The following is a 25,657-nucleotide window of genomic DNA, read 5'->3' on the forward strand; positions in this document are numbered from 1 at the left end:
TGGATTAAGAAATCAGGCAGTCTCTGGAACTGAGGAACTGAGGATTTCATGTCTCACTTTTTCATTAGAAGTCATTGATAAGGGCAACAACAATTAAGTCATGCAAAAAATATTTTTCCAAATCTTTATACAATTATTATACCATAAACTATAAATGCAGTTCCGGTGGAATTCAATAAGTTAATATAAAACACAAACTTATACTTACCATGGATTTGCTGGATTTTTACCGACATTTATGGGGTGAATGGGAAGTAAAGGTGAAAGGGCATCACCTTGAAACAGGCTGAGCAGCAAGTGGAGAAAGGAGATCAGTGTCGGACAGAGCGCTGATTCCATGATAAGTATAGTTTTGTTTCTTAGATGGGCTTTGTGCTTAGGGCTTTATGCTAGATGTGTACTTCCAACATTTCATTTGGAGAAATAGGGATGCAAGCTGGCATATGTAGGCATGTGTATGCAGATGTTCCAGAAAACCCTAAACAATATCTAAGACTCTCCTAAAATGCTTTTCCACTGGCTTAAGCTGGATTCTCAAGATAAAATGCAGGGTACAGGTATGAATGAGACTTGCCTCGCTCTCCATACTTCTGCTCATGGCATGAGAAGAACAAACAAATGCTAATAGTGTTTTTTAAAAAGAGAAATAAATCTCTGTTAGGTTAAAGATAAAGCCCAGGATGGATGCACAGGAGCCTATTAGACACTTCTGGGACCCAAATACTGTAGGAGCTTATTTAAACATATACACATACTTTATTTCCAAAACAGAGATAGTTGGGGGGGGGGGGGGGAATGACACAGGGGGAGGCAGTTGGTAGATATATACAGAAGTGCTCACAACCAGGTGAGTCAATTCTTATTTATTTTTATTTATTTTTAAACACATTTTTTTATTGAAGCATCAAGTGTTGACATTACAGACATCGCATTGAACAAGAATACAAATGTTCATGGAAAAGAGAAATAAGGATTACAAATAGTTGTACAATAGTACAAATGGTGTATATAACATCATTTGAACAGTGAAGAGATAAAGCAATAGGTTCTTTTTACATACAAAATGATTACAATACGAATAAAAATAAAAATAATACAACAGATCATTATAAAGACAACAAAAATAAATAAATAAATAAATAAACTAGGTAGCTCAGAAAATTTGCGTTAGTATTACAAATTAAGATTTTTTTTTCTTTGTATTACAAAATGTACATCATTATTTTGGATCACAAATATGAAACATTCCCATTGGATTGCGAAAAGAGATCACTTTGGTTGGAATACAAAAAAAATAAAAATGTATTAATTAACATGGGTGTTCTTCATTCAACCCCCATAGAGACAACAGCCCTGTGCTGACCAATTTGGGCTGGATCTACAGGTTTCCCTTTAAATAGTGTGATCAAACCCAAACTTCCCACCCTGTAGCCAGTTTCCACTCTAGTAATAAGAGTCAGCTCTTGTTGTTCCCTGCTTTTGTGTTAACTAACCCATAATGTGTAGCCTGGGGCTGGTTTTCACATTAACAGTATCTGGACCCTATGCTCATTGTCATCCATCTTTTTGTAGGAACTATCAAGACTAGAACTGGTTGAAGCATTTGGGGCAACGATTAATCTATAGTCGCCAATTTTCTTTGTATTATTTTTCATGCATGAATGATCATTAATTTCAGTAGTCCATTTATTTCAATGGGGTTTTGAAATGGTGTACATGCTGAAAACCCCATTGAAATTAATGGTATTTTCAAATGAATGGGAAAAGCTCTTTGCTAATTGAATGCGGGTATGGTTATCTTTGTGGCAAAGAGGTTATTAAATAAAATAGCGAGGTGGATTAATGAAATGATTGCTGTTAGTAAAAAATGTGACAATTGGTCATCACAAATGTAAATCCTTTATTCTAAAACAAGCCCCAGTTACTACAATGATATATCCATGTAAGAGGGCAACATATAGGACAGATTTTTATCTCACTGTTTGCCTTATGTTTTGTAGGAGGCATTTCCCATGGAACCTGATTCTACTGTGTGTCTTTGTAAGTATGGAGGAAACGTTAAATGTATGAGCTCTCCTTCTAGGCATGACAGCATGTCCTAAGGTAATGATGCCCATTTTCTGATATTCATCAGCTGGAGGCATTCCTAAAAGGAGAATTGTCAGTGGGTGGCATTCCTTTACAGGCAGAACTGTATATCAGAGGCGTCACTAGGGTTGGTGTCACCCGGTGTGGTAGCTCATGTGTCACCCCCCCCCCATCCTTAGTACTGTTTTTGTACTATCACTAAATGCAATGGCAATAGTAATAAAATAAACAGCTAACAAAACTAACGTTATACCTTTAAAATACAATATCACAGGTAAAACATTATAACATTTACATAAGTGTTATGCAAACTAAACTCAATGCCTAAATTATTTGACTCAACAGTTTCATGACTTACTGGCCACAAACTTAGACTGTAAAACGGTTTTGCATTGCAATGAGGTTTTTCATGTGTTAGCCAGGATTCGGAAGGGCAACATAGGGATGAAGACATTAAGAGAAACTCTCATGAACAGCATGCCAAACCATATTAAATTTATTATATTCAGCAAAGTATATCACACAAAGTATTCATTTGCACACCTCGATAATTTAATTTGAAGTAATACCATATAAAACATAAACAGTAACAAATACAAAAGCATTTTAGCACTTAATGAACATCTCCACACAAAAAATCAAAACTTTCCTTTCCTGGCCTTCACAGCTGCAAACTTGTGAATCACTTCATCAAAGTCAATGCCTTTTGCCATCTCACTTTCAACTGATAGAATTGCAAGGTCTGAAAGCCTTGACTGTCCCGTGGTAGATCGCAAATAGTTCTTTATAAGTTTCAGCTTTGAAAAGCTCATCTCACATGAAGCCACAGACACACAGATCGTCAAAAATAATTTTAGACTTTGTGAAAGGTTTGGTAGAGATTCTACAAAGTCCCATTCTGCTATGAATTTCAAAATATCTAATACTACCCAATCTTTGGCTTTTTCCACATCAATCTTTGCTGCTTTCAGGTGCCTTCTTAGCCTTGGTAATTCTATTGAAAGAGCACTTTCAGATAACTCATCATAGAAAGTGGTCAATTTTGGAATGGACACCTTTAACTGTTCATCAGTGGCAGCTATGAGACTCTTCGCTTGAACAGCTTCAAACATGGCTGCTATTTTCTGGATGGCTCTTGATCTGATCTGAAGCTCAAAATGAAAGCGATCAATGCACTCAAGCATCGCCCTCCTATTTTCTTCTTGAAGAGAAAGTCCAGCATCACATGCTTGTTCCCCTGCCAACCTCTTCTTGACTCTGGCTCTTCTCTGTACTGCAATTCCATATTCTTCTGACTTTGAAAGTGCCTGTTCAATTGCATGCTCCACTAGTTGACTGCGTTCATCATGTAAAAAAAGTTTAAGCACCTCTAACTTTGTCACCACCTTGTCAAGAGTTAAGCCCTTTGTCTGCAGGTACTGCTGTGTTAGATTAACTTCCTGAAGTACATTACACCAGAAGTATAGGTAGCACAGAAAAGTGAAATCACAGACAGCAGGCAAAAGAGTTTGTGCTGCTCCCCTTGTGTCCAAATTTTCATGTAGATCACAAAGAGCTTCGATCGCCTCCACAAACTTATCAAACTTCTCCTTAACTGGTGTAACAGCAGCATGATGAGCACTCCAGCGTGTTGTTGACAGCCTTTTCACTGAGACTCCAGTATGTTCCATTAACACATCCCATCGATGGGTGGAAGCAGCAAAGAAAGAAAACATTCTTTCAAGAGTCCCAAAAAATGTCACACATGATGCATTTTCAGCAAAAGAGTGCTGACCACACAAATTAAGTGAATGGTCCACACATCCACTAAAAATAGCCTTCCTGTTCTTTTTTTTAAGAATGGCTTGCACACCTCCATAGATTCCAACCATCGTGGCAGCAATATCATAGCCTTGAGAGCGGCACATCATTATGTCCAGTCCATCATTTTCCAGTGTTTTAAGAATGTCAGAACTGAGGTCAGCAGCGGTTTTCCCCTTTAAAGGAAAAAATCCGAGAAATACCTCTTTTACTTCAACTTTCATATCGTTGAATTTTACTTATCTGATCACTTCGGACATCTGGTCAGTATGTGATATGTCAGGTGTGCTGTCAAACATGATCCCAAAACACTTTGCAGACTTTATGTCAATGACAAGCTTCTCCTTCACATGGTTTGCCAAGGCACTTATAAACTCATTCTGAGTGTTTGGTGCTAGATAAGAGACTGGCACTTTAAGTTTACATGTGCTCTGTTTTAATATCATAAGGTGCTCTTTCAGCACTGGCTCATATTTTGACAGCATCTCAACCATTTCAAGAAAGTTCCCTTTATTTAATGAAGTTTCATCTTCCTTGTGGCCACGGAATGCTAGATTCTGCTTGGCAAGAAACAATGTTATATCAAGCAATCTGTACAAGATGTCCCTCCACTTTTTCTTCTCCATTTCCATTAAAGAAATACTTTTGGCATCAATGGTTTTGTGCAGCCTAAGTCCTGCTGCTAATGTTTTCCACTTTTCAAGGCAACATAGGTGCTCTTCGGATGTCTCATGGTTATATACTTTAAGGTTCAGTCATTTTCCACCACATCTGAAACCCAGTCACAAATTTGGATGTCATACTTGTAGCACTAACTGCAAACAGTCGGCAGCAAAAACAGTATAATTTGTTGCTGACAACTGAGTAAATCATCCAAGACCGTAGAATTTTCTCGCCATTTGGCATCATCTTGTAAAACCACTCTTTTGAAAGCTGACGTACACCACCCTTTGCTTTTCCATCTGAATCTTGCCTTGCCACTGCACTGAAAGGACCATCTTTGTTCTGGAAATAAGTACTTCCCTTTTTGATGATTTCAACCCGAAAGTGATCTGGAACTGGTATTTCCCAGAAAGAAACATCATGGAAAATTTGCAAATCTTTCTCCATAACATCACTCATCTCCGTTGCAGTATCAAGGCTAGAGTCACTTTCAGCACTTTCTTATGCTTGACATTCTTCCATTTCCACTCCTTGTTTTTCTGCTGTAAATTCTGCAATTTCCACTTCTTGCTCTTCTGTAGAATGCATGCAATCATCAGAAGAATTAGTATTATCAATTGGAGACTGACACGGAGGAGCTGTGTCTTTTGATGAACCCTGGCCATCATCTTGTCTTTTGACAAATTGAAGCATTGATCCAGCTTGCGTTTTCAGTGCTTTTTTTCTTGTTTCTTTTGCCTTCCTTTGCTGGCATCCACTTGGCCTCTTTGCTTTATGTACACCATGCAGCATGATTGAATATCACTGCACAATATAAAAATGCATAATAGAATTTTTTTGCAAAATAAAATAAAAATATGTAAAATGTAAATCTATTGTAAATAGTACAGGCAAAGGAAGGAAAACCTTGGACCATGTGATTCTGCTGTTACCCTGCCAGGTTAATTACAAGTGCAGAACACTGCATGGGGAAGTTAATTTAAATATTTAAATATACCCTGTTAGTCAATGATAAAAGGTGTGTATTTTACCCCTAATAAGTCAATATTGAAATCAATGCAGGGTTCAAAAACATGCAAAATTTAGAAAAGGCAAACAAAACATTTTGAAAAACAAAAAAAAAGTAATGTTAATATATGTATACAGATGTGTCCTCATACGCCAGGTCGCTTAAGAATCTTCTAGCATTGGGCATCTTCTTCGCTTGTTTCCAACTAAAAATACATCCTAGTTGCAACGTAATGTGACTAGGACGTAAAAGGAGGTTAATTTGATATATGACACTCAGGGTAACTAGGGTAGTGCGACCAGTGCCATGGCACAGGGCACCGCAGGGCAGGGGGCGCTACTCGGGCCTGTCAATTTTCCTGTTTATTATCATTCTCACTTGTAGCTTCCTCTTCTTTTATCCCCAGCATCTCCTGGCCTCTCCTGTCTCTTCCCTGGCCCTTCCCCATGAGGCCATGGCCCTCTCTCAGGTGCACTATATTATGTCCCTATTTATCCCCAGCATCTCCTGGCCTCTCCTGTCTGTTCCCTGGCCCTTCCCCATGAGGCCATGGCCCTCTCTCAGGTGCACTATATTATGTCCCTATTTATCCCCAGCATCTCCTGGCCTCTCCTATCTCTTCCCTGGCCCCAGCATCTCCTGGCCTCTCCTATCTCTTCCCTGGCCCCAGCATCTCCTGGCCTTCCCTATCTATTCCCTGGCCTTTCCCCATGCCATGGCCTTTTTTCAGGTGCACTATTTTATGTACCCATTTAAAAAATGGGGGGGGCACCAATGCTCTCTTATGACACTTGTATATCTGTGTGCAACTGAGTCTCTGAATCTGTATATAAAGTGCAGTAGTAGCAGCTGCAGCTTTCTTCCAATACAAGCTCTGATCTGTACACTGACACAATATACAAGTGTCATATATCAAATTAATCAACACAGTCTCCTTGTGCGTACTATAGTAGTCACATTGCATTGTGACTGAGACTCATTTTTAGCAAACAAAGATGCCCAACGTTAGCAGAGCTGCACTGGACCTGGCGGCTCACTCATGTCCGGCATCTAGCGCTGTATAGCATATCGAGGATAGATGTATGAGTACACATCTATAATGATGTTAACATAAAGGGCAATACACAGACCAATACCAATACCAATTAATAATTTAAAATGAGCCATTTTAAATATACTCCTTAGGGTAGAGACAGTGGGGGTGATTCAATTGTTTGCACCCGTGGCTGATGGCTCAGGGCAGGCGAGCAGAAATGTTCAATAAGTCGGCACTTTGGGCACCTAAATGGGAGTTTGGGCGCCCAAAGCAGGACTTAGCCGCTTTACGGGTTTAGCCCTGTCGATTTGGGCGCGACATGCATGGGCGCCCAAAAACAATTGAATATCGCACCCCAATCTCCCATCACTTTAGGCGGGAGATAGGGTGCGATAAAACAATTGAATGATCCCCAATGACCAACCCTCCATTGACTTTTTCTACTACCTCATTCCCTCCTCACGTTAAACTCATAACAGTAAGATCATATTATAAATCAAAGTTTGATTACATGTAAAGAAATATGATCTACTATGCAGTAATACAAAATAGACCCTCTCTCCCTCCCTTATCTGCAGCCAGGTGTTTATTCAGGGCAAAAATTTCCTTGCTCCCCCCCCCCCCCCCACCATCCTGACCCAAAAATTTTAGACTAGTACAATGCTTTTAACATATAAATGTGTATTATGTATTTTAAGTCACAACAATAAGCATACTATACAATATCAGTGCAAACATACTCAGACTTACAGTGCAGTTTTTTTGAAGGTGAATGCAGAAACTAGACAGCACTCTATTCCAATAGCGTCAGGAGTGGGGTTCGGCTGTCTCCTCCACACTGCTCTGACACCTCTCACTTTATTCTCTGAAAATATGTTTATAATAAATGAGCAACTCTAATATATGGATAATTTATAAAGCACTATTATATATGTTAAATCAATGGGCAGCAAGAGTTTCCATTTGCAGATGGACAAGCACTCGCATTACCTCTATGGAATGCCCCTTATTCAATGCCGTATTAGTGCCCCTTATGCAATGCCCCTGTAGTTGTGCCCATTATGCAGTTCCCCCTGTAGTAGTGCCCCTTTATGCAATGCCCCCTGTAAATGTGCCCAATATGCAATGCCCCCTGTATTAGAGCCCATTATGCAATGCCCCCTTTATTAGAGCCCCATATGCTGTACCTCCAGTAGTGCCCCTTACACAGTTCCCCCAGAAGCGCCCCTTATACTTTACCACCAGTAGCGCTCCTTATGCAGTGCCTCAGTAGTGCCCCTTATTCAGTGTCCCCAGTATGCAGTGCCCCAGTAATGCCCCTTATGTTGTGCCCCCAGTAGTGCCTCTTATACAGTATCGCCAGTAGTGCGTCTTATACAGTGCCCCTTATGCAGTACCCCCAGAAGTATGCCTTATACAGTGCCTCCAGTAGCACCCCTTACGCAGTGGCCCAGCAATGCCCCTTGAGCTGTGACCCCCATAGTGCCCTTATACAGTGCCCCCAGGATTGCATCTCTTATGCAGTGCCCCAGCAATGCCCCTTAGGCTGTGCCCCCAGTAGTGCCCTTATACAGTGTCCCATAGCCCCCAGTAATGCCCTTATATAGTGTCCTATTGCCCCCAGTAGTGCCCTTATATAGTGTCCCATGGCCCTGTAGTGCCCTTATACAGTGTCCCATAGCCCCAGTAATGCCCTTATATAGTGTCCCATTGCCCCCAGTAGTGCCCTTATACAGTGCCCCATGGCCCTGTAGTGCCCTTATACAGTGCCCCCAGGATTGCATCTCTTATGCAGTGCCCCAGCAATGCCCCTTAAGCTGTGCCCCCAGTAGTGCCCTTATACAGTCCCATAGCCCCCAGTAATGCCCTTATATAGTGTCCTATTGCCCCCAGTAGTGCCCTTATATAGTGTCCCATGGCCCTGTAGTGCCCTTATACAGTGTCCCATAGCCCCAGTAATGCCCTTATATAGTGTCCCATTGCCCCCAGTAGTGCCCTTATACAGTGTCCCATTGCCACAGTAGTGCCCTTATACAGTGTCCCATTGCCACAGTAGTGCCCTTATACAGTGTCCCATAGCCTCCAGTAATGCCCTTATACAGTGTCCCATTGCCCCCAGTAGTGCCCTTATACAGTGTCCCATAGCCTCCAGTAGTGCCCTTATACAGTGTCCCATTGCCCCCAGTAGTGCCCTTATACAGTGTCCCATAGCCTCCAGTAGTGCCCTTATACAGTGTCCCATAGCCTCCAGTAGTGCCCTTATACAGTGTCCCATAGCCTCAGTAGTGCCCTTATACAGTGTCCCATAGCCTCAGTAGTGCCCTTATACAGTGTCCCATAGCCTCAGTAATGCCCTTATACAGTGTCCCATTGCCCCCAGTAGTGCCCTTATACAGTGTCCCATAGCCTCAGTAGTGCCCTTATACAGTATCCCATAGCCTCAGTAGTGCCCTTATACAGTGTCCCATAGCCTCAGTAGTGCCCTTATACAGTGTCCCATAGCCTCAGTAGTGCCCTTATACAGTGTCCCATAGCCTCAGTAGTGCCCTTATACAGTGTCCCATAGCCTCAGTAGTGCCCTTATACAGTGTCCCATAGCCTCAGTAGTGCCCTTATACAGTGTCCCATAGCCTCCAGTAATGCCCTTATATTGTGTCCCATGGCCCCCAGTAGTGCCCTTATACAGTGTCCCAGCATGGAACTGCAATGGTGGCCCGGCCCCCAGTAATCTCCCTTATACTGTGCCCCCCCCCTGTGCAGCGACTCAGTACTTACCTCTGGGTGTGTCCGGGTGGGGTGCGCACTGTGCACTTGACTCCTGGCTGGCTTCTTCTTTTCTTGACACCCAGCGCGCTCAGGTCCGTAGTCCCTCCTCCTTCTCCAGCAGGCTGAGCGGCTCCCAGAAAGACAAGCGGAGCCGGTGTGCGCGATGATGTCATCGCGGCCGGCGTCCAGAACCACACACAGGCACAGAGAGATCCTCTGTGCCTGTGTGTGGCTCTGGACGCCGGCCGCGGTAAAAGAATGTGCAGTGCAGCTCACCCCGGCGGCGGCGGGCAGACCAGAGGACCTTCAGGACGGACATCACGCTGCGGATCTGCACAGTTAGTGTCTCCAGCAGCATGGTCGGCAGTGGTGCCTGGGGTGTGCGGCCCGCGGGTGTGACGTACTGCTCTTCTTGGTGTCACCCCCTTGAAGGGTGACACCAGGTGCGGGCCGCACCCCCCGCGCCCCCCTAGTGACGCCGCTGCTGTATATCAGCTGCCCACAGATGGCTTTTTCTCTAATACCAAAAAATACAAAGCAGAGAAGTTGTATTAGCTGATGCTAAACTACAACTCCAGTAATCTAGCAAGTTTTTCAGCTATTACAATCATGAAAAGTGAGGCAATAAAGAAACTATAAAAGGGGTTTCATTTTTATTTTGTTTAATGTCAACTTCCTTCCTACAGTGCTATATAATGGAATCCAGCTCTCCTCTGAGACTGTTGTGATGCTTATGTGACAAAGAGCCATATTCAATTAGAGGCAAAGTTTTCGCCTGTCCGACTGTTCGCTTTATTTGCCTGTTTCAGAGGTGAATTTATTCCGTGCTCGTCCCCGCTTTTCGCCTAATTCAATTGCAAAACAGGCGAAAACGGAAATAGGCGAATGCGGAACAGGTGAAAAGTACTGAAAGAATTTGGGAAATCAGTCTGTACCCCAGAAAAAGATGCTTTAACATAGGGAATCAATATAGATGTGTACTAATAGCCCTAATAAGACTGTTTTGCGTACTTAAGTTGTGTAAATTGCTTGCTATTAGCGTCTTTGTAAAAGTGGTGAAGAATGGCATAAAGCTGTATTTTTTTGGTGAAAATAAGTAGTCCTGTCAAATTTGGGGTGCTTGAAAATGGGTGCAAGCATGTTTTTATGTCTCTAAAGTGAACTTTTAAAAAACGTGAAAAATCCACCTGCTGCATGCACCTGCAATCCCAAAAACACCTGACCCATACTTGTGGACCCCCAAGAAGTCTTTTTCGCTACTTTTAATGTTTATCCCCCCACTTTTTAAATTTTCACCCCAAAAATGACGTCTTTTTTGGGGTGTTCTTAGGATTTAGTTTCTGGTTTTTTTGCGTATTTGTGCTTTGGGGGGCTGTCCCAAGGGGTCTGAGTTGTTTCCCCACGTTTGCACCCCAAAATAAAGATTTTCCATTTCTTTTCACCAGCTATTGATTGGAGAATCATTTTTGGAGAATTGTTTCCACTTAGGTGAAATTGTCCTGGAATTGAATTTGGCGAATTTTTTTTTAGGCAAATTTTTCACAAAAAAACAGGCGAATATGGCTTTTCGCCTCTAATTAAATTCCCCTGAAAGGGTTAGATAGACCACCTGGTCTATCTAAAATAATTAAAATCTCCTTTTTTATAATTGTACAAATAATATTGTATGGATAGTATGGATCTTTGCCACCACCATTACGATTTGATTCAGCAGCTAGCCTTTAGGGAGTTCTTCAGTGCTCCCCCACTTCTACCTCACAATATACTTTCACAAGTTCAATAAGAGATAATCCAAACACTTTCCCCTGTCATTAGCTATATAGCATTTAAAATACAGATGGGTCTTCATACATCTAGCCTCCTTGTGCGTTAAACAGCCCTTCTAGTCGCGCCATGCCGTGGCATGACTCGGTAGCGCAGAGCGTCTTTTGTGTGACTTTCTACCTTTAAATGCATCTTATTCACACAACGATGCGAATAGATAGCACAAGCCGTTTCTGCTGATTTAAAATGACATGCAGCATGCCTATATTCTCTGAGTGCAGGTGTATCTGCATGCGAAACGTTACATTACAGTGTCAGCGGCTGTAACACTGTAACGTAGTGTTTATCATGCAGATACACCCGCAGTCGCACAGAGAACATAGAAATGCTGCATATCATTTTAATCAGCAGAAGCTGCTTGTGCTATCTATTTACATCGCTGTGCAAATCATTTTATCTATTGCGAATAAGACGCATTTGAAGGTAAAAAGTTGCACAAAAAGACTCTCGGCGCTACCAAGTCACACGGATCTCCCGAATTATGTGTGACGCGACTTGTAGGGCACGGATAGATGCATGGGGACACATCTGCACCAAGCTAAAATTTGACACAAGTTTGTAAGATCACAGATTCAGAACTTATTGAATTTATGTGATTTAATATGGAAAAATATGATTGCAGTGATAACAAATGATATACAAAGAATGTAAATTTGACAAAATTATCTAATATAATAAGGATACAAAACAGAAATCAGCACGCTTACAATGTCTGGTTCTGTGGCAGGGAGACATCCAAAAGGTAGGCTAACATCATAATATAAAATTGATTCCCTCGGAATGAACACATGCTCCCTCTGAACGTGACATTTTATGTAGCTCTATACTCCTCAGTGCCATTACAGCATTTTACGCGTGGCGGCAGTACGACTGTAAACATGATCATTTAGCATTATATTTACAGTTGTACTGCCGGCAAACATAAATGCTTTAGCATTTTACAATCATCAAACTAACTCTGCCGGCTTTTCTGAGTCCACATACTACTCGTCAACATTGTGATTCTCGACAAGAGGTATGTATCTCTTCTGAGCAATGCTGGCAGTCAGAATGGAGTATGCATAAATCATTTTGCCTCTCCTAAACAATGGCACCTTTCTACAAGGCAGGTCCCCATTATCTGCCCATTCCACTAATAAACATTTAGAAATAAAATAGGTCAAAATTAAATAAAATAGGTCAATATACAGGATGACACCTAATTTATAAGTTCACTCTGGCGTGTGAGAAGAAAAAACATGTTAACATAAATTCAACATTTTACATGGTTCAATATTGCCCTTTATATTGGGGACAGTAACTTAATCATGACACCTGCGATGTCTGCTACCTCTGCATGTTCTGTATTGATTCCAAATGCAGTGTGATATAAAACTATACCACATTATAATCAGGTATAGTTGTCAGTAGACCACAACGAAGCTGGAACCCAGAGTAGTGTAGTCTGCAGTTAGTAGTCAAAATGTAATCACCGCGGGTTGCAGAAAACGGCGCAATTCCAGCGATTTAGCCCATAGAATTAAAGCTGCAATATTTTAAAAGGCAAAAGCAATTGTGCTGGCTCCTTGCAGGCTATGCCATATGGGCTTGTGTCTTTTCTTAAAGTAAAGTACTGTAGTAAATGGGATTAAAAAAACTACAAAAAGATCTAAGCAGAGCAACCATTTAAGTTGTTAATAGTTATGTTAACATTGGTCTTTTTTATTTTTTACAGATCCTAGAGATTTTTCTTAAATTTCGTGGCTGGCTAGGGAACCTCTACATTGGCTGTGCCCCCTGAAACACAGAGATTTACAAACAACCTCATTTAATTAAAATAAAACTTTAGTTTGATTTTGCAAAAAAAAAATATATATATATTATTTTGCCCCAGCTCTCAGCTGGTATAAATTAGGTGTCATCCTGTATATTTAATGGAACATATTTTGCACTTAGTTTATTATGATTACTTGTGTGTGTATTACTCCTGCTTTCTTGAATATCTGTTGTTTTCACTGCTAATTTTTGAAAAAAATGATATTAATTTAGAGCAATTAGTGATCTCTAAATTATACACAAAGATGTTTAGTTGCAAGTCAACTCTTTTATTTCCTTGTTTAATGAAACGTGCTTTTCTTTCTTTTTTATTTACATCTGTTGTAGAACATAAACATCACTGTGATATGTAAATTAAAATCTGACAGACCATGTTAGTACTGCTGCACACACTGCCTCATTCAGTTATTGGGCCGGATTCTGAGTCACATGCAAATGCATCGTGGGCTGCATACGCTTCTTTAAGTACTTAAGAGCAATTCCAACCCGTAACTAGCTCAGTCTTTTTTCTGCAACCGCTAATTGGGCATTACTGGGTGTCAATAAGGCGGCAACAGGGTGTTCGCACGTAAGAGAAGAGTGGGTGTGTAGCCAGAGTTGCCACCAGTTCATGTGTTTGCACAGTGCTCACCAAAGTACTTTGCATCTCCTGCATCTAGAAATGTGTAAGTGGAACTTCCGACGATAGTGATGACTCATGCGGACGGAGTACTGGTATGTTGCGATCGCTTAGATACATACGACTCGGAATAAGTGCATATAATCGCTTTAGCAATTGTATTCTTATTACATGTGAATCAGAACCAAACCCATTGGTCCGGATTCTCTGAATCAGGGCGGATTTAAAAAAAATAAATAAATCTGCCTCCAGGCCGCTCGCATAGCTGTGGATGACCACCCAGAGCTTGTGCGGGTGGCCTGGCTATGGTCGCGATTATCGCAACCATCGGGCTTGCGACGAAACCCTTGTGGTAGGGTCTCATCCACCGCAAGCCCCAGTGAACGTCCTGCTCTAATAGAGCAGGAATTTCTGTACTGACATCACATCATGCAGCCACCCCCCCCCCCCCCCCGACCTGCCTACAAAACGGGGAGAGCTGTCTATCAACATCGACAGCCGTCCCATCTTGTAGCGAGCCCCGGAGCAGGCGATTTCTCACTCGCTCCGGGGCTCGCGCGTGCTCACTGCCCGACCATCGACCCTCTTGCGAGCGCTATGGCTCACGAGCGGGTCTGAATCGGGCCCATTATCTCTTACTGCTGGTCAACCAGATCTGCATCCAGTGCGATAACAAACAAGTTGAGCCAGATTGGTTATCGATCAGGCAGAATTGCTTCCTTGAGGCCCAACATGATTGTGCTTAGCTTTCCTACAGGCACTAAAAGGATTTATGTACATGACAACTTAACACAACTATAACATTATAAAACCTTATAAATAGTTAAATATTATTCCTTACATATTGCTTCATTTTGCATTAAAAATGTTTCATATGTGACTGTATCTCTTTGCAGACTCTTTCCATGGCATACGTAACTGGGATGTTGTCAAGGTAATGAGACAGTACATTATCTAAGCAGTTTTTATTTGGAGTTTTATAACATATATTGTACCGAGTGTGACTCTATCCCATATTCTACAGGTATAGTAGGAATTCTGTCCTATGGCACTGTTAATGCCGTGTGTCATTGGGGTCTATTCATCATTACTTACTGTAGGTGGAGAGATTATTTTTCACCTACTTTTGTAGAAATTAAGTGACAGGGCTATTAAGTATAAAGATAATAATGCAGGAGATATCACGGATATCTCCTGCTTACCTTGCTGTCCTGATATAGTGTCCGATTCAGACCCGTTCGCTAGGATGCGTTCGCTCGTAGCGAGCTGAAGGAGTGACAGGACGAGCCGTTTGTGGGTGGTGACAGGGGTTTTTCGATGGAAACCGGGGTGTGGTGCGAACGCAGGCGTGTCTGTGCGTCTTAACGCCGTTTCAGGGGCGTGCATAATTAAGATGCAGCATTATAATAAGCGTCATATTGCTGAATTACACACTGAAGCACTCGCAGTGCTTGCGGTAGGGTATGGTCAGCCACAAGTGCTGCGTATGGGTCCGATGGTACTTGATCTTACCGATTGTTGAATACACTTCCTGAAGATGACGTGTACTACTAAGGGAAAGTGGGGTCTTAAGACAGGCTGGTGGATATCTAAATACATACAGCGATCGCACGCCAAGAAATAGTGGGCGTTCTAATGCCTTGCCGTGCGATCGCCGTGACGGCTGCGAGCGAATGCATCTAGCGAGCAGGTCTGAATTGGGCCCATAGCACACTGTCCCCGTACACTAGTATGAATACCTTACTTCATCAAACTTCAAAAACTGAAAGTTTTCAAAGTGTGATTGCGGGAACAGAAGCCATCTTCATATGGCGCTAATTCCTGGAGTTCCTCTCCTACCTGGGAGAAAGTGATCCATTCGGATCCCTCCAACCACCTCCCATACTCTCTGTATGTATGCGTGAACAGTTCACACATGGACAGTAACACTGTCATGTCAAAGTGTAAACTTTGACCACTGCTGATTAGTGGCAGAAGTAGTAGTGATAGGGCTGCTTTCCTCAGCATCTGTCCCCGCACAGGAGTTTAGTATTCGCCACCTCAACTCATGGCAGTTTGAATACCTAATTAACGGGGGCCAGTCGGGGCACGGTGATGAATATGCCGCATTGTCAGAAGCCACAGAAAGACCTCATCTTCTGACATGTTATTCTAATCAGTGTTTCCAAGTTGCTTCATGAAAAATGTCTTTTAATGTATTGGAGGCCTCCATCTGCATATTATTTGTGTGGCTTTACCCTAAAGTGTATTCACATATATCTGGGAGGGTGCATATGACATGGGTGGTGAAGCCATGAAATCCTCATTCACATTTCAAACCACATTGATGTCCAACATCCTGAGAACCATAATGCAATGGGCTCCTTGCCCCTCCCCCCTCCCCCTCCTTATGTTATTAGCTCTAAGTATAAACATATACAACTTATTGTTGCCAATATACTGATATGCGTGGGACTGGTAATACAGAGTTTCTTAGTATCCAATATCTTTCTTCACAGCTTTTATAATACCAAGTCTGTGATCCTCTGTCTTGGAATTACTGCTCTTGTCTGCCTTGCAGTTACCCTGTTCAGCTTCCAAACCAAGGTGAGCGGCAATGATAATATGAGATGTTGAATCTTGTTACGTAAGTAAAAAAAAAACAATCTTTTGCTTTGCCAAGAGGAAGTTTTTAATACAGAGCAAACATGTGAATTTCCATCTCCAGTATACCCTTGTGACTGGTTATGTTCTTTACATGTGTATACCAAGAACAAGAATTACCACAGATTGTTCTGCCTTATAAGATGTAGTAGTCGCCCATTTGTGACCCCTCAGCATAATGTGCACAGCTATCTGACTGAGGACTCAAATACCACAGGATTTATATACAACAGCCCAGTTCTGTGCCCAAAAGATCCAGAGCAGACCTGGACTACAGGTAAAATTGTCTTATCGGTGGAATGGGCACGGGTTGTTGTAAGCAGACATCAGGGCTGGATTAACCATTAAGCAAAATAGGCTCATGCTTGGGGCACCACTGAAATTTTCCATTGTTGGTTTTACCATGGACCATATGGTGCAAAACTGTAAATGGTGCAGCTGAACTAGGTTCCTCAAAAAGGGGCTATATACAATAATAAAAATAAGTATAGTAATAATAAATGGTAATGACATACATTAATCTTGGGACTACAACAAAATTAGAATCTGGTAACTGGTATTCTGCCACACAGTCCACCGAGACTCACGTGATCATTCTTGTCTTAGTCATGCCGGCTATCCCTGGCCACTGAGAGTGAGCGCACCGGTAATCAGTACAGTGCTGCAAGATGGGGGGTTTTCTCTAAATGTGGAGGTTTTTAAAGGCCTTGGAAAGAATTTTGGAGATAACCTCTTTGGGGCTTTTTTGAGGAGCAAAATATTTATGGGGACACCAAAATCGAATGCAATCGCAGCTGTGTTCCTTCACGGTACGCAACTGCGAAAACATGCTAATAGTTTCAAAGATTACCTGAGCATAGGGGTGACAACTAATGCCTTCTCAAATACGTACTTATTTCTCATATGCGTCGCTTACTTGCGTAAATAACGGTAACATTGACGCAAATCGAGCAGCCATCTTGCCCTTGCAGCAGGTCTGACCAACCGCAAACACTGCAGCTCTCTTGATACGCAGAGAGCTCTTATGCTGTGTAGCAGATGGCAATGGCTAATTTATGCCCGCCCATGTAACAGCGTTTAAACTGTCAGACATGCCTGCGTTTTATTAACCACCCCCCCATAACCTCCCCCAAGCGCTGGCTAACTGTCACTCACTTTGCAAATGGATCCTCCATGAGTAATCGCAAACCATTTGCAGCGTGTGTACAGTGCAGCTCACACGCATGCACAATGGCAAATAATCGCTCGATATACGTAAAAATCGCAATAACGTCCATCTATGAATCAGGCCCATCAGAGTCTACATATGTGCTCTGACATGTTTTATTCTTTTATTCAAATTTGGAATAATTGGAACAGTGGAGAAAAATAAAATCCTTCCTTCAAGACGCCAGCCCCAGACACAATATAAATGACGGGGCTCCCTGCTGCCCTCTGCACAAATGGCCTCAAGATCTCAGTTAGTCCCTCCTTGGCCTTGAACAGCCCACGCACAAGGGTGTAATCCTGGCCCAAGGGCAGACACAAGTCCACAGTTGCATTAGTTCCAGATCTCACAAAGCAGAAACAGACACGACATGCTCATTTACTATCATTGCACATAGATACAACATTTGCACTGAACCACAGCAACCCATCCGCAGCTAGTGTTTATATGTACAGTGCCATTTATTATCAGTGACAGCAACAGCAACTATCCTATTGCCCGATGTGATATGGTTCAAATTTTGTACCGCAATATATATGGTAATAAATGAGCCCTATAATTAGTATTATCTGGTAGTAAAGAAGGTGACAGCTGTATTCTTACTATGTCAGTATGGACTTTTTCTATATTTTTTAGTAACCGTTGGCCTGACTCTGAGTCGTGCGCAGCCGCGTTCGTGTCTGCATCTTTTGCCGGTAGCACGCCTGTGACTTTATGTAAATGCCGCTACAAAGCCCTTCCCTGGTGCACATCAATGCGTCCCAATGTGCAAGGACTGAGACGCTCACTTTCAGCATCCGTATACGCTGACATAGTGATTGCTGCGGCTTTAGATGGCAAGTGCAGTTTCCCCATCCTAGAATGTGAGTGGTGGAGCGTCTGTACTCACAACCACTATCCGTGACACGCCCATAACACGGACCTTCTCCATGCGTCCACTAAGCCACCTCTCTGTCACTGCCCAAAACATTTTCATAACATTTCTGAGAATATGCGTCTCCCATGTGCCTCAATCTCATCTCCAAACGGTATATTTATTAAAGGTCGATTTTGATCGATTGAAAATCAATCAAAATTGATTGACATCGATGTTGTGTTTCTGGGGCTAAATCACACATTTACTAGTGTCAAAAATTGTCTGTTAGTAAATGTGTGATTTAGCTCCAGAAACATAAAATCGATTGTTGATTTTAAATCGATCAAAATGAATTAAAATCAACCTTTAGTAAATATACCCCCAAGTCTGGGCGCACGCTATCTGGGCGCATGTGCAGTGCGACTTAGCGCATGCACAGTAAAAAAAAAATGTCTCCATTTCATCTGACAACACTGTTGCATCCAACTCAGAATCAGGCTCAAGTGTTCAAAACTGTTCTACCTTCATAATATATATTAGCAACGTATTAATGCCGTATGGATCTCTTGTATGCTATAAAGCAGAGATGGGGAACCTCAGGCCCGGGGGCTGTATAAGGCCCACGGAATAATTTGGTCTGGCCCTCTGAGCTTTTTTCCTCTAGCCTCATCTAGCTAGCAGGGTGCCTAGAATGACGCCCTGTGGCCAGAATCTATGCAGCAGTGCCACCAGGTGTGTCCTTGGGATGCTTCAGGTGATCACACCGCTGCCCTTACAGCTCCCCGAAGCATCCTCAGGATGTTCCGGGCATTGCTGTAATGACCCCGTCTCAGTGTGACATCACACAGAGGGGGTGTGGCCTGCACCAGGCCCGCAAATAATGTTATATATGTTAAAATGGCCCACGGCAGAAAAAAGGTTCCCCACCCCTGCTATAAAGTGTCACTAGGTTGAGGACATGCTGAAGGAATGTCTAACCTTTCTGTCACCTCCTTTTCATACCTGTCCCCTGAGAGATAGGCAGGGCAATCAAGTGAGTGTGGCAAAGGCGCTTATTGCATCACGCCCCTGATCACTCTGTTCACTGAGGTGGGTGTGGCTGGATGGTGCGATTTGCAGCATCACCACCGTATACATTAAAGTTTTTTTTTGTATCATCCACGTCACAGGTTGACTTCACTTCCTATCACGGCGTTCTGTTTGTGCTTGTCATGGTCCTTCTCTTCAGTGGTCTGTTCCTTGTCATCCTAATCCCCTTCCAATACGTAAGTATCTGGTCCAAGAGTCTCAGCCTTTGTGATGATGTGACACAGCTACGGACATTGAAACTGCATGATTCCTTTTTCAAGACACAAAAATAATATAAAATATTGTGAGAAATAAAACCCAGCTCTAAAACAAATACCAGTGTGATTGAAGACCAAGGTGAATTGCAGCTAATTTGTGACATCTACATTTAAAATGGGCTGATTTAGAGGCTCTGTTTTGCTGTCATATTTTGCATGTGTTCATTTTGCACGTTTGGAAGCCGATCACACGCAGATTCGGGCAATGCTGAATCGTACGCAGCTCAGTTGTGTCTCCACTTGCGGGTGAAGACATGCAACTGGGGGGTAACAGACGATCTCACTTACGTTAAGTATAGGAGTGAGGAATGTTTAATATGCGGCCTGATTAAAGATTTGGCCTAGACCGGTATAAAATGTTGTGCAAAAATAGATCTGGCCAGTGTATTTGTGTGCAGCATGCAGGAGCGTCCAGTGGTTTGCTCCGCATTAAGTTCTGCATGTCAGCCCCATATTATCCACTGCATCTAGTCAATATATACTAAGAGTCTTTTAAGAGCCTATTAACGCTGACTTTTTATCACATCCACCGTGCATCATGATGAATATGTAATTAAACTTTAAGAACCTGAGCCATCGTCATGATTCATGCATCACTCTATATAAAGCACTGTTAATTAGATCAATCAGTAATCATGTGTATATGTTCTCTTTAAACAATTCTGAATGTCTCTCCAGGTGCCGTGGCTTCATGCAATCTATGCAGCGCTGGGGGCCATTGTGTTTACCATGGTAAGTAATAGCAGTTACCGTTTCCCTGTCAGATCAGGGTGAAATTTTGGGTTCACACAGAGCAATTTGGGGCCGATTTAGTTTATAATGACCAGATTGACCATTCAATGGTGCATATGGTAATTTTGACAGTCTATGTACAGATATAAAAGAGAAATTGTTTAAGAGGCAGATTGAGTAGGTCACTGTTGGTGGAGGAGTAGTAGGTTAAAAGCATGGTAGACCGTGCCACAGGTAACCAGAAAATGACTTGGGCAGAAGTAGTTCTACAGGTGTCAACGACATGAAAAGGTGTGTCAGGAATAAGCATGCTGAGGGTTTGTATGATGACACAATTAATGGCTAGAAGTTATGTCTGGCTTCTGATTGGATTAAAACAGCACTCTTCTAACATGAGTCACCTATCACCTACCTATTTGTATACATCGCTTCCCTTGCTCATCTGGTCCTCAGAGATCAGTATGATCATTTCCAGCAGAGATCAACATTAACTTTAGTTACTGGCGTCTTGCTGAATATATCAAGTGATAAGAGTCACACGGGAGGTCCCCAGCTTTGATTTACTGTACTAATTAGGAAGGTTGAAACCCCCTCTAACAATGCTTGCTACGTAAGTCATGGTATGCGGCTATTCAAATTCTAGAATGTATGAATCATTTCCTAAGCTATATACCTATTCACATGGCAAAGTTTCTCATACGAATGTGTGTTTTCCACAGTTCTTGGCATTCGACACCCAAATGTTGATGGGAAACCGGCGATACTCTCTCAGCCCTGAAGAGTATGTCTTCGGAGCACTCAACATTTATCTGGATATAATCTACATCTTTTCATTCTTGCTTCAGCTGTTTGGCTCAACCCACGACTGAAGATTTGCAGCTAATAATCACCTAAGTCTGCACTTGTGCCCGCACTACATCCCGACCACTGAAAAGTCACTCATTCTGCCTGGCATAGAAATCTAGAGGGAAAAATAAGCTGGCACCTTTAGACCACTGACGTTTCACATCTATGTTTTTTACCAACAGTAAAATTTTAAAAAAAATGCATTCTATGTTGTTTGATAAGCTATTTACTAATGTTATAGAGATTGTTGTATAGATTTCAATGAGTAGAAACATAATGTAATGCTTGGTAATCGAACGAATGGTGGTCACCGAAAATCCAACACAAGTGAAGTCACAAATAGGTTTTAGGACATTTATAGCCTTGCATCCATACAAGCATTTAACATGCTTTAGGAATGTATCTTAACTTGCAGAATTAAAAAGCCAATGAGTATGTACTCTAAATTTGATTGAGGTGCACAATTACATTTTGACCATAACAGACACACATGAAATTGTCACCAAGAAGCCATTATTTCACAGAAACTAACTTGTTGAAGATAAAACTAAAACCAATGTAGATTTCCAGCCATTGACAGATGTTTATTGTTACATTTTGAAAGCACATGGAAATTATCATCAGCATTTAAAAGATTCAGCACATGACTTACAGCTTTAGTTGGTGCTTAGTTAATAGAAACTTAATGTTGCTTTCTAATTGAATTGTTGAGTTATTTAGTTATATAGTTGTGTTTCTTGTCATCAGCATCGACCATCACAACAGCACGATACCACATGAGATGAGGTTATAAATTCTATGCATGATACCTATTTTTGTATCCCATCTGAGCTATAGTTACTGTGAGCTTGGAGCTGACATGCATATTGATATAATAAAGACTATTATATTCTTCTGAGTTCACCCTCCGTTATTTCTTCTAATTTGTTTATAAAGTTCAGTGTTGAAAATCTTATTCCAGTTGTATAATTTAGACCAGACTTGTACAACTTGTAGGTCGGAACAGGTTTGAGATATTGTGCAGGCCTCACTACAGGTTTTGGGCATGGCACATGGGGAGTGTGGACACTAGACCAGTGTGTGTCCGGGAGATTCCCGAAATTCGTGTGGCTCTCCTGGACTCCAGAGAGAGTAGGCCAGAGTCCCGCATGTCACTTTCTGTCAGCCACTTCCAGTTCCTGCCCAGGTGTCTTGATAGTGTGATTTCCATTGGGTCGTGCCATCATGGCCCCGCCCCCAGCTTTTCAATTCCAGGAATCGTGGCTTTATATAGCAGGAGGCGGGGCCAAAAATGGCAGCATCATGCCCCTAGCACCTATCTCCTGGCTGCCTCCTCCCAGAGGGGGAAGCTTAAATGTCTACAAGTATGTCCTGGGCCCCTAAAGCGACCTAGGAAAAAGTACTGTATCTGCCCCACCCTCCTCTTGGCGCCCCTGGAGTCCCAGAATTGTTTATGGGGTCTCGTGATTGTCAAATATGCATTAAATTATATCAGTAACTGCCTCTTTAGGGTCCGAGGAGAATAGCACACTGATACTTGTGTTGAACACTGACATTTGGGGTCCACTTAAAAATGGTTGACCTCCTCTGGTTTAAATGAGGCTGCCAATAGAACAGTGTGCCTGTACAGTATTTTTTGCACGTCATTATGGTGGAAACGGTATGTAATGCCGGCGGCTGTTTAGCCGCCAGATCAATTACCGACAGCGGCAGCCCGGCGGGTCGAAATCCCGACACCTCGAGGTAAGCACCCTAACCCTCCCCTCTGCCCCCCCCTAACCCTCCCTTAGGGGTGCCTAAACCTAACCTCCCTCCCATGGGTGCCTGAACGTAACCTCCCCCCCTCCAGCACCCTAAACCTAGCCCTCTCGGGGGGTGCCTAACCCTAACCTCCCCCTCTAGTGCCTAACCCCCCCTTCCCCTAGCCTAACCCTAACCTTCCCTGGGGGGGTGCCTAACCCTGTCCCCCAGGGGGTCCCTAATGTACCTCCAACCCCGAGCTAAGTGTGTACTTAGCCGGCAGAGAGGATGATCGGTCCGGCGTTCTTAACATTCTGTAGGCATCGGTATTTCGATTACTATATTAAATCCCTTGTAGGGATTACTCTTGTCGGGATTGAGACCGGCGGCCGCCTTTAGCTATAATTACTTAATACACAACTCAAGCTAAATTATCTTATGTAAAATAGCCACTAACAATAACATGCTTGTAATAACTAAAAAGTGGAATAGTGAGGGAAAGCCTTATTTCCTATGCACAACATACTTCCTGTTAATAAGCCTATTGCACTCAGCATTCATAAAATGTCTGTTACTGAACAATACCGTGGCTTGCACTTAGCTGCACAATTAATGTAAGTAAAACTCAATATACTGTATCTTAAGTTATGTCAAAGTATGATAACTGTTATATGTGTAGATTTTCCCCTTTATTCTGGGATGTGATACCAATATGCTAGTTCATGTTTAAGGCAACAAGATATTTTATGTGAAGATGTAAGTACATGGCTAAAACATGCAAAAAGAAGATAGTACGAGATGCAGCAGTGCATGTATAGGCCAATAAATAAAACTCATTTGTAACTGGAAGACTGAGCAGCGGTGAACCAGCGTTACCTGCCAACTACACCACTAAACAGGGACCGTTTGGAGGCATGGAACTTAAAGTCCCTAAATTGTAGGTTTTCTACAATGTATCACTAATAGCACACCTATCTTTATTGTTTTATTTTGCTTAAAGAGGGTATTGTTTCCACACAGGACAGAGAAAATTATTTATAAATGATAATGAAAAAAACCCAACAAATAATGAATATAGATCCTGATTTAAATAAATTTCTTCTTCAGGGTCCATATGGCTCCACAGGGGAGACAATGGGGTGTAGGTGGGACCTGAAGGACCGGATACCAAAGCTTTTCAATCCCAGGATGCTCCAGTCCTTCCCCCTATATCCTGTCCACAGCCTGAGGGCAACTCAGTTTCATTGGTGTCCAGCAGGAACTAGATCACCGTTTTAACTTAGGGCTGCTTTTAAGCAGCCCAAGCTTATTTTTATGATTTTAGTTTATTTTCATTTATCTACTATGAGCAGCAGCACAAGACAGTCCATGGGATGTCTGCACTGCTGCTCCATCAATGCTCCGCGGCGCCGTGACATCAGCCCTCGGCTAGGTACTCTCGGCGGGGCTCTGAGGGGGACCTAGCTAGCAGAGGCTCCCCCGACCCCGGACTGCAGCTAGGAATCAAGGGGACAGGTAAGCCATATCCCCACTCGTGGGGACCCGTGTTTGTGCGCAGTCTTACCCCCGGAGACAGACCGGAGGCGCTGACGTGAACACCGATTTGTCCGGGACTCCACTAGACCACCAGGGCCCCGGGCCCAGCAGCCCCGGTGTCCTCTCCTCAGGACCCACCCTAGGCTACTTTTTCAGAGGTGCTGGCAAAAATTGCAAACCATCTAACGGTCCCTGTGGTAACTCCCCCTATGGGATGGCCACAGCAGGTACTTTCTGCAAATCCTATACCTCCACCATGGGTAGACATACTTTCTACCTCAGTGCAGAGTTTGGCGGATACCTCTACAGCCTTTCAGCAAATACTGCAAAAAGAGAGACCCTTACCTAGTAAACCTACTAAGCGTGTTGTGTTATCTTCCCAGTCCACCCAGTTATCAGATTCTGATGTATCATCTGGGGAGGCAGAAGATGAAGACCTCTCTCACTCTGATTCCCCTTCAGGAGACGAGGAACTCCCCTCTAAATTGAATATACCTGCACTTTCTTCGAAGTCCATAGGGTCCGTAGGGCACCTGCCCTGACGCCCCTGGCTTCTATGGGTTCTTATGGTCACTTGTTTCCTTCTCTGTGTTAGAGTGTGATTCTTCAGTGTACAAGTCTTCCTTCTCTCCTAACCTTCTCCTTCCTTGGGTTTGTTAACAAAACTGAGTTGCCCTCAGGCTGTGGGCGGGGTATAGGGGGAAAGACCGGAGCATCCTGGGATTGAAAAGCTTTGCTGTTGATGTCCGGTCCTCCAGGTCCCACCTACACCCAATTGTCTCCCCTGTGGACCCTATTGACTTCGAAGAAAGTTAACAAGGGTAAGTTTTACCATAACTCTCTTTTTATCTAGGACTTAGCTTTAATAGAGCCCATTTAAATATGTGTACTGCAATGTAAAGGACCCATACCAATTAAAATCACCTGGGACAGATGGTAGGAGTACTAGCTCAAAAGAAGGGGTGTCACCTTCAATGTACCTTAAGTACACACATGCATAAAGGAAAAAATGGAATCTGGGCTGCACATCCCAATCTTAAACATAATAAGAGGTGCTACCATGTTGAGACCTGTAGTTCTACAGCAGAAATGAAGGGGAGATACAGATGCACACTATAAGCACTAAGATTT

At 42.7% G+C, this 25,657-nt stretch overlaps 1 protein-coding gene across 1 annotated transcript in view; it reads left to right on the forward strand.

Annotated features, from left to right (window-relative positions):
- The window catches only part of FAIM2 (Fas apoptotic inhibitory molecule 2), a 41,751-nt gene extending 19,603 nt beyond the window's left edge, over window positions 1–22,148 (forward strand). Inside the window, exons 7-12 of the mRNA XM_088469137.1 lie at window positions 2,001–2,040; window positions 14,517–14,554; window positions 16,119–16,206; window positions 19,496–19,591; window positions 20,351–20,404; window positions 21,124–22,148. Of these exons, the coding sequence (XP_088325263.1) occupies window positions 2,001–2,040; window positions 14,517–14,554; window positions 16,119–16,206; window positions 19,496–19,591; window positions 20,351–20,404; window positions 21,124–21,273 (466 nt within the window). The 3' untranslated portion in view covers window positions 21,274–22,148. The remainder of the gene's footprint in view (window positions 1–2,000; window positions 2,041–14,516; window positions 14,555–16,118; window positions 16,207–19,495; window positions 19,592–20,350; window positions 20,405–21,123) is intronic.
- The last annotated feature ends 3,509 nt before the right edge of the window (window positions 22,149–25,657 follow it).

The sequence above is a fragment of the Taudactylus pleione genome, unplaced genomic scaffold, assembly GCF_031769625.1.
Source record: "Taudactylus pleione unplaced genomic scaffold, aTauple2 ptg000089l, whole genome shotgun sequence".
In the NCBI taxonomy this organism is placed as follows: Eukaryota; Metazoa; Chordata; class Amphibia; order Anura; family Myobatrachidae; genus Taudactylus; species Taudactylus pleione.